We start from the raw sequence: 9,874 nt of genomic DNA on the forward strand, positions 1-9,874 counted from the left end.
TTACGCAGCAACTGAGTTCCACCCCAGAGATAGCAGCAGGTCAGTGATACCAGGATATGCACTACTTTTGAGATGAAAAGCATGTAGGAACAGGAGAGAGGTTTTGGTTATACTACACTTGCCGTTTGGTTTCTTTAGTTTTTCATGAACCCTGAAGGCCAGTATCAGGAGAAAGCCCTCTCCAAGCTGAAATACCATGTACAGGAAAGGGAAGAAGAAAAGGGGTCCAATGACATCAGGGGCAAAGGCCACTTTGAGGATGGTAGAGCAGAGCTGTACATTCTGGCAACCAGTCTCCATGCAGACTGTCCGCCTGCACCTGTACAGGAAGGAGTTAAACACAGGCATGAATTGCAGAACGGTTACATTTCTATACAGCTTAAAGTAGACATGGTGCCCAGATGTTTATGCATTTGACTGTGGTAAAAGAAACTGCAGTAGGAGCAGTGCTGAGAATTCAAATGAGATGCTTTGCCCAGCACTCCTTTGGGAGTGTGCAAGGGTAGGTAGTGACAGATGGTGTGCATGGGTGGAAATCCTGCCTAGTAATGCTTGGCGGTCATGAATCTGAGGTTCTCCAGGAGCTGCTGCCTCCACAAGAGAAAAAAAATCTGGTTCAAAAGTGAGGAGAGGGAGAGAGCGCCACCCGGGAAAGGTAAGGGGAGGTTTGTGTGTGTTAGGAGGGTTATCTGGGCTGGGTTACCCATGGGCTCAAGGCATGATAAGGGATGATTCAGAGTTGTGTAGTGGGGTCCTCGCTTTGAGTCTGTGTTGGGGTCTTCAGCTGAATATTGTTATGCCCTTTGTGATGTGAAGCAGTTATCAAAATAGGAATAATTGTTTGAGTTTTGGCAGTTCTATCAGCACTCACTCACCCTTGTCTCTATCACTTTCTACTTGGGAGTTATCCTGACTTTTCTCTCATATTTCATTGTCCGTAACTGAGAATTCTGAAATGAACAGGTCTGTAGTGACCAAAAGTCAAACCATCCATCAGCTTGTTCAGAGGCCTGTGTGAAATAACTTGGTGGGTCTTCAGGTCCATTTGACAGAATTGCCTCTGCCATTGGTTCCACTTTTGGCAGACCCAAGATGGCCAAAGAATGAATTGGTCCATGAGACTCTACTCATCTCTCTTCCCCGTAAGGATTGAGGCACGTAGGCTAGGGACAATACAGAGGCAATGCTCCCTCTAATTTTTTACATCCATGTGCAGAATTAATTTTGTCATGTGCACCAATATGGAGGTGATGTGGGGCCGAGGGGTTTGGAGTGTGAGGGTCTCAGGGCTGGTGCAGGGGGGTGAGGGCTCTGGCTGGGGGTGCAGGCTCTCGAGTGGGGCTGAGGATGGGGGGTTTGGGGTGCAGGCTGCGGGAAGAGAGGACTTCCCCCAGCCCTCTCTCACTGCAGCAGCTCTAGGACCAGGGGAGAGGCACCTCTTCCCGCCTGCGTGACCCTTGATAGCCTGCTGCGCAGCCATGCAGCTTACAGGGAACTTGGTACAGAGGTAACTTGCAGTGTCACAGCCTGTATTCATGTGTATCCTGTAGTTAAATAACAAGTGTCAATATCAGGGTTGCTGCTGGCACCATTTTATCACTACAAAATCATATTTTTGGGGGGTGAGGGTGGGATCTGTGTAGACAACTTCTCTCGTCTGTGCTCAGACTTCAGCATCAGCACTGGGAGATGTTCAAAGTTCAGTTGTCAGAGTGCGTCAGAGCCTCCATGCTGAAAGCAACTCATTCAGCACCTCCCAAGATTTCAGTGTCATTCTTTTGTACTCAATCCCCTTTCTTAGAACTCCTAGGTAAAAAAGGAGTGAGTGTGATAAGGGATTGTGATGGGGTGTACTTGCCCCACACTGGACAAGAAGGGGTTAACCCCACACTCTGGACAGAGGAAACCATGCCCCCTCGCCCTGTTAGACATGCTCCAACAGCTGCTGCAGTATTAAGGGGAGCAGCCCAGCTCATTCTAGGCTGACTGCCTGAAAGGAAGGATGCACCTCGCAGGCTCCAGCCCGGGAGCAGCTAGAACCCCAGACGGCGGGAGCCAGAGGCACTGAGATCCAGGCAGATGCCTGGATACCTGTGGACGCCTAAGGGAGGCCAGAGCTGTCGGGAACAGTGCACACTGAGGAACCGGGAGACCCCAAAGACGTCTAAACCACAGCATCAGGGAATATGGTAGGAAGTAGCCATAGGGAACTAGACAGTGGACTGGTTATCAAACTGGATCTTGAACCAGTGTGTTTTGGTCAGATCCCTGCTGACTCAGTGGCAATCACACTCGCCACTGTCAGGGCCCTGGGCTGGGACCCAGTGGAGCCTGGAGGTCCCAGGTCCCTCTATCCTGGCTGCCACCTACCCAACTGGTGGCTGCCTATTCCCCCACCTGGCCACTAGACCACTCAGCCCTGCTGAGGAGGGCAGCTACATTGATTCTGGCCATCAGGCCACACGACTCCACTGGGGAGGGGGTTCCGTTGACTCTGGCCATTAGAACATATCACCCTAAAGGCAAGGGCAACCATACTGACTCGGCTCCCCTGACAGCAAAGGTGACCATATTGACTCTGGCCATTAGGCCGTGCTGCCCTGACATCGACAACTATATTGACTCTACTACTAAGCTGTACTGCCCTGATGACAAGCATAAGCGTACTGACTCTGGCCATTGGGCCATACTGCCCTGAGGCTAAGGGCAGGCAGGCAGACTCGCCCCTCCCCCCAAAGGGGGACGGTGGTGTAATTGCCCCTCTACATGGATGTAGAAAGACCTACCTGTCATTGAGCTTGAAAAATGAAGATAGCATGTAGCCAAGCAGGAAACCAATAAAAGGCATCAAGGCAGACGTTCCCAGTAGGGGTGGCGAGAAGATGATCAAAATACTGTTTCCAACACTTGTCACAAACAGAGCGATTATTGGAACAGATGATACAAGCAGCACAATCATCCCTGCCTGAAATAAAAGTGGATCAGGAGTTGGGAAAGACAAGACAAAAAGTTTGTAAATTGTTTCGAGGCCCTTAGGGAAAGGTGATTACCACTTCTTACCTTGATGATGAGGCGAGCATACTGTGGCTTCTTCTCATTCAGAAAGATGCCAATGGTGCAGGGAATGAGCATCATGGCCAAGGAGATGACTATTCCCTTGTAAGGCACTTTGCCCTCTAGGTTGCCCTGGTACAGCCCTCTTGAGTAAAGATACAGGAGAAGAGGCATCAGCCCAAGTGCCAGGAGCGTTGAGCATGTGGTCATCACAATGCTGAGATGAAGGGAAAATGTAATAGCAGTAGAATGAAATTATTTGTTGGAATATTCTTCTCTTTATCTAACTTGGACACTTACGTCCATCTACAATTTCAGCTCACTTTTCCCATTTCTCCCCTTTCCCGCACAGAGGTTTCAGCATTACCAGGTGATGAAAGGACCTATGGCAATGGAAGTAAGGGAAGATTGAGTAGTTTAAAGGACAGTTCTATTTTAGGCTCAAAAAGTAGTCTTAAGTATGCATCTTGGTTCATAGAAATTGCCATACTGCATCATAGTCCAGTATCCTATCTCCAGCAGTGACTGGTACCAGTTGCTTTAAAGGAAAGTACAAGAAACTGCACAATAGGCAGTTATGGAATAACCTGCCCATAGGGAAAATTTCTTCTCAACTCCCATTAATTAGAAATTTGGCTCTCCCCTGAGACATAAGGGTTTATATCTTCAAAGGTCTTGGGTTGGTTTGTTTCTAAATACTTACTGTTATAACTCTGGATGTTCTTGTTATCCATGTACATAAAGTGCAAAAGTTCAGCTGTCTTTCCCTTGCTGTTGTTTTCACTCTTATCTTGGACAAGGGCCACGGGACTGAGGCAATGCTTGTCTCTTTTTTTTTGGGGGGGGGCGGCTTACCTTTTTCTATTTGGGGTAGCCCCTTAAGACTTGCTTGATTTACATGGAATAGAAAGAGGTCTCTTAAGTACTAATAACTGGAATGGTGAAGGGAATGTAGGCATTGCCACGCTGGAACAAAACAATGGTCCGTTTACGCCAGTATTCTGCCCTCAACGGTGGCTAATGTTGGGCACTTCAAAAAAAGGTATAAAACCCCATTATGCATCTGATGATGCAACAGTAATGCTGTAGTGCTAAACTGTATAGTGCAGGAGCCCCGCAGAAATTCCCTCAAGTTGGTAATTCTATCACGTGAGAGAATCTCCAAAATCCATCTTTCATGTGATGTCACCATAAGATAAAGCAGCCATTTTCAAAACCTAACTAACATTTTACTGGTAAATTTTATCTAATTGAAAATCGGTGCAACAGTAATTGTGAGACTTCACACATTAGTAATAAATACACACATTGTTCTAATATAAACGTGTAGCTCAGCTCCTATATCAAACTTTAAGTAGCAATACACAGGCAAAGCACACATGTAATAAGTCAAAGAGGCCATCGGCAGAACATGTAAAATACTCCTTTTATAAAACATATGCTCTGCAAAATTCAAATAAAGCATTTAAGATGCTAGAAGAATATTTTACATGGGTCTTGAATTTTACTCAGATTTCACATCCACTGATTAAATTGATCACATAACCTTTTAGAAGAAAGGTAAATTGGATCTACTGCATAAGATTTTTATGATGGTAGCTGGGAAAGAAGTGTGACTCTCAACTTGAAAACTTGGTGTGTTTTAAGGGAATTCAGACTATAATGATATCTTAAAAATAAACAAAAGAGCTGAGGAGAGAAGTGCCATCTACTGCATCTCCTGTCCTTAATTTGTAGTATTTTCCTGCTTATTCTATGAAGCGTTTCACTGTTTTCATAAGACCCTCACAGGATATATTCCTTACTGTGACTTGCCTCCTGAATTTCTGACCCTCTCCTACTATTGCTTCTAAATCATCTCCTTAGGAAAAGTAGCATGAAATGTTAGATCAGTATTTTGCTGCTTGGTGGGCTTGCATGGTCGTCATATGGGAAATCTATGCTGAGTGGATTCTAAATCACAGGGTGCACAAAAAGGTCCGCTAGAAAGTCTTGTCATTTTGATGAGTTCATTGATCAAGATGCACTATGGGACACTTTGTTTAATGGCAGAGAGCTAACAGGGAGAAATGCCACTTTTCCTTAGTTAATTTCAGCATTTGCTCATAAACCTCTGTGGCATGTGAATTTATGCTGAATTGACTGAATTTTCAAAAGGGTCTCAGCCATGGCCATGAATCACCATTGTGTTACTTCAGATTCAAGTTGGTGTAACTCTACTTGAACTAAATGAATGGAGTTACACCACTATAAAAGGGAAGTTAATGAAATGCAGGATCAAGCCCCAAATCTTTATATCTGAACCTACAGTTTTGCCCATGGACAAACTTGCAGTTTTTGAGCACATACAGCTTTTGCTTTTCTGCATTCACAAATTACGTGACTGGGCACCAAATGCAAACAAGGTTGTCAAATATGCAGCCCAGTCTTGAAAATGTGGTCTCTGTGTCACAGGACCAAACGCAAGGATCCATATTGCCATGCAATAAAAATAAAATCAACCACCACCACAACAAAAAGCACTATTAAAACAACCAACTAAATAATCAAAAGTCCCACGGTAGAACCTTATTTTATGTCAACCAGTTGAATTTGTTAATGAAAGGGTGAGAGGACAGGGACCACTCCTATTGGGCTTTAATTCATCATTATATTTTCATCACGTTTAGATGGACCTTTGTCTCCCCAATCTATTCATTTAACTACCCAGTCAATTTGTAATTGGGCACAACATCTGCCATTTGATTGAATCCTGGGTTGAAAAGGTTTAAACTCACATCAAGTTCTTTGAAATGTAGCTTGTAGTCCAATACTGTGCTGAGTAACAAGACTGATGAGTATGCCACAGGTAAGCTATTAAAATCAATTCTTCTTATGGCACCAACAAAAGTACACAGCTTGTCTTCCTCTTTTGAGTGTTTCTTTCCTCCTAAAGCTATAATCTGTGTAGGTTTCTAATTCCTGTGTCCTAACTGCAAGACTGGTAGAAACTCCCCTATTTCTCTGCCTACACTCACATTGCTCCTTACCTTCCGTGCTGGCTTGATCCTACGTCCTGGGTTCCTGGGAGGGTGTTACGTCCTCTGCCTACTTCACTCCTCCCTGCTGGCTGGCTCTCAACTTTCTGCTGGTTCCCAGAGCAGCACCACGACTAGCTGCTGTGGGTTCTGGCAGGAGGGCTCAGCAGGCAGAACGGGACCCAGCTGCTGGCTGGGCTCCCTTCCACCCTACTCTGCTCCTTACTCTCCCTTCTCCCTGCTGGTTTGAGGCTTCCCCAGTGCCAAGAGGAGCTGCTGTGATTCTGGCAGGAAAGCCCAACCCAGGCATCGGTCACGCTCCCAGCCACATGAGGTAGTTTACTGGTGCACGTGTGGGGAACGTGAGGGAACACTGGTGGCTGGGCTAAATTTGAGTGGTGTTGCAACCTGGTACGTCAGGTCACACCACCACTGAAATTTGGCTTGGCTACTGCTCTGGCTGGCATTATAGAGGGGTAGCCAGGTCAAATCTTAGTGGTGGTGTGACCCCAACTGCTGGAGTGCAGCTCTATTCTAGATTTTAGGTGCCAGAGCGCTGCTCCAGACCAATAGTGACTAAGCAGCATTTAGCAACAAGCTGATGAGTACTCAAAAAATACTTTGGGTACAATACCAAATTTATTCTTGCCTGAAGCATTAGAATTGAGAGAACTAAGTTAGACTGTAGACCAGTCTCCTAACTGAAATGGCCTGGCCAGTGACAATGGTGAGGTACCGAGCTCTCCTTACCTCAGGTTCATATCTCCTTTTGCTGCCAGACTAAAAATGTTTGAGAGGTTTCCACCTGGACAGCAGCCACAGATGAGCACAGCCAGAGACTCAATAGGGCCCAAATGGAAAAGCTTTCCCAGGGCAAATGCTGTCAGAGGCATTATGCCATACTGAGCCACCACAGCAATGGCCACCCCTTTAGGTTTCCAGAAGTGAGTCTTGATCTTGGAGAGCTGCATGGTGCACCCCAGTGACACCATGACAATGCCCAGGACAGCAATGAGGATTCCGTTCAGCGCTTGGTCAGTGGCCCGTTGGTGAAACGTGAAAGGCAGTGTAAAGTTGGGCAGGGAGGCATTCTCGGTGTGCTCTGGGTTCCAGGATTTGGGGCTCCCATAGGCTCCTCTGGTGGTGTTCATTGTCACTATGAGCTTAGTCATCCCTTCTTCCTGATGTGGTTGGCAAAGTGAGGAAGGAAGCTAGTTCAAAAGCCTGAAACCATACAAATCCAGTGCACATAAACATCACATCCAGCACTCCCCCTTCCTGCAGTCAGTACCTTCTCTTCTCCAGGCCTGAGCTCTTATCATCTAGTACTGAGTGCAGCTGAAGGCTATTTTGTCAGGGATCATATTTTTAATAGTTTGCACCTTTCTGCCCTAGGAATTCAAAGCACGCTCCTAATTTTTAGGACTAGAATAACCCCTCTAATAGCCACATTGACGGCTGACTAATATTTCATGCATGACAAAATTTCAGCCTCTGTCTCATGGCTATTCATTGAGAGCCATGAAACAGAGCCCATTGATTTCAAGAATAAAAACTTTCCACTATTTACTAGCTTTCCAAGACTTCCAACTGAATGCCTTGACTCCTCTCTAGCTTCCTTAGCCATTCCCACACGATGAGAATAAGGGCACAGTCAATGAAAATGAAAGGCAGCTAATATAAAGCTAATAAAATGAAATAGCCTGTAGAACTCATTGCCACAAGATGCTACTGAGGCCAAGAGCTTAGCAGGATGCAAAATAGTTAGGCATTTATATACCCAGTGAGAACATCCCCAGTTATACTAGAAAGAATTCATTTTTCCCTCTAAGGCTACATCTACGCTATGAGCTAGAGGTGCGATTCCTCCGCTTGCGTACACATGCTAGCTCTCGCTGACCTAGCCTGAGTATAAACAGCAGCGTAACTGCGGTAGCATAGGCACAGCTTAGCCATGCCCTGTGCATTCCCACAGGGGCCTGGCATCTGTGTACTCGGCATGGCTAAGCTACTGCTACCCTCACTACAGTGGCTACACTGCTGTTTATACTCACACGAGCTCGCCTCAATCTAGCTAGAATATGTGCACATGAGCAGGGGACTCATACCCCCTACCTCACAGTATAGGTGAAGCCTAAGAAGGGTTATAAACCCTCATGCTTCAGGGCTAAGCCCACCTCTGACTCATGGCAGTTTGGAAGAAGCTTTTCCTGTGGACAGGTTATTCCAGTACAGGCTGTCTTGTGTCTTACTTTGAAGCACCTGTTGCTGATCGCAGGATACTGGACTGGATAGACTCTGATCTGGTAGGGCAATTCCTCTGTTACATTTACAACCATGAATTAATTAAGCTTCACAATGTTCCAAAGTAGCATTCCCATCTTAGAGATGGGGAAACAGGCACAGAGGCTACCTAATTCATCCAAAGACACACACTGAGTCAGTGGCAGAGGAGGGAAAACCCCCAGGTTTCTTGGCCTTGTTAAAGCATGGGACAGCCAGCCATGTTTCCTGCCATACCTGCAGCTACCAGCAGCACACATCAATGGGAGCTGCACAGGTGGACATAAGGAGGAAGTGGGGCCAGCATGGTGTCCTTTAAAGAAACTATTTCGCAAATTGAAATGACTCCTCTGATCCCTCAGTAGGTCCTTGCCATACTAACCATGTAGCAGGAGGACACATTTCATTCTGTATGCCAGACTTGGGAACCGCATTTACTGGTGCCCAACCTTCTTCTTTGCTCCCTGTTCTCCGAGCCCCTATACACATACACAAATAAATATGGAGCAAGCCATCTGGAGTTTCCCATTAGGATCAGACCTGGTGTCTGCAAAAACACACCATCCCTAGACACGTTAAAGTACAGAGTGGAAATTAATTAATTTACCGTTAGCCCTTAGACTGCTGCTTCAGAAGGTGGATATTGTCTTTGCACTTTTCAAAGGGTTTACATGCTACTTGATGATCCATTCCTGGCTGAGTTCTCCAAGCAATAAAACTCAGAAGGCCCTTTAGCCATCATGATTCAAGAAAATCCCTTCCCCATCTGACAAAGCCTGGTCCTGTGCTTGCAGAGTATGATAATATCTCCTAGAAGACCAAAACTGGAATCTGCTGGATGGCGATGTGTCCAGAGGCAGCCTGTGCAGGTTGGATCTTTTTCTCCTGGGCACAGGGTTGGGGAATGGATTTTCACTGCACTGCTTTCTCTGTGAACCCTTCCCTCTTGCTGGAGAAGCCCTAATTTGTCAGCTGCAGTAATTTATTCATTGCTTCTATTCATAGCGGAGCTCACCAGTGAGCAACTTTCCAGCCCAATTGCTCTGGAAACATGACTGAAAGCTGGAAGGAATGTAGGAGCCTTTCTTTCCTGTTTCTCTCTCTAGTGTTGATTTGAAAATGCTTCTAATAGGCAGGACGTCACAAGGGAAGGAAGGAGTAGCTGGAGCAGCAACAGCTTTCGAGTGTTGCATAGGCATCCCCAATCAGTTTAGGGGAAGGAGGGAGCCATAGGTAAGGTAGAATTTAATGAGAATCTTCACTAATGGTTGGCACAGGGACACCTGGGTTCTTTCCCTGCCTTGTCCACTGACTTGCAATGTGGCCTCAAGAAAGTTATTTGATCTTTTTGTTGCATCACCTCTCACGCTCATGGATAATCCCCATCCTGGTAAAATGGAGATAATACTATGTGCCTTGCAGAAGGCATTGCGAAGCTTCATTTTTAAGAAGTGCTTTGAGACCTGCAGGTGAATGGTGTGATATAATATGAAGGTAGATCTTTGTCTCCAAGGCCATAG

At 45.9% G+C, this 9,874-nt stretch overlaps 1 protein-coding gene across 1 annotated transcript; it reads right to left on the bottom strand.

The window, feature by feature from the left end:
• SLC10A1 (solute carrier family 10 member 1) lies at window positions 1-7,243 on the bottom strand. The gene is made up of 4 exons (XM_077819971.1): window positions 6,822-7,243; window positions 3,061-3,271; window positions 2,787-2,965; window positions 1-319 (listed from the first exon to the last, which is right to left on the bottom strand). The coding sequence occupies exons 1-4, from the start codon at window positions 7,241-7,243 to the stop codon at window positions 1-3; spliced, it is 1,131 nt and encodes a 376-aa protein (XP_077676097.1).
• Between the last annotated feature and the right edge of the window lie 2,631 nt (window positions 7,244-9,874).

The sequence above is a fragment of the Eretmochelys imbricata genome, chromosome 6, assembly GCF_965152235.1.
Source record: "Eretmochelys imbricata isolate rEreImb1 chromosome 6, rEreImb1.hap1, whole genome shotgun sequence".
In the NCBI taxonomy this organism is placed as follows: domain Eukaryota; kingdom Metazoa; phylum Chordata; order Testudines; family Cheloniidae; genus Eretmochelys; species Eretmochelys imbricata.

Excerpts from the sequence above, each read along its gene's own strand:
- SLC10A1 (XM_077819971.1), bottom strand. The coding sequence starts at position 7,243 with ATGACTAAGCTCATAGTGACAATGAACACCACCAGAGGAGCCTATGGG. Across the intron at positions 3,272-6,821 it reads AAAGGAGATATGAACCTGAG|CATTGTGATGACCACATGCT; the intron begins GTAAGGAGAGCT and ends CCTTCATCTCAG. Across the intron at positions 320-2,786 it reads TTTTTCAAGCTCAATGACAG|GTGCAGGCGGACAGTCTGCA; the intron begins GTAGGTCTTTCT and ends CTTCCTGTACAG.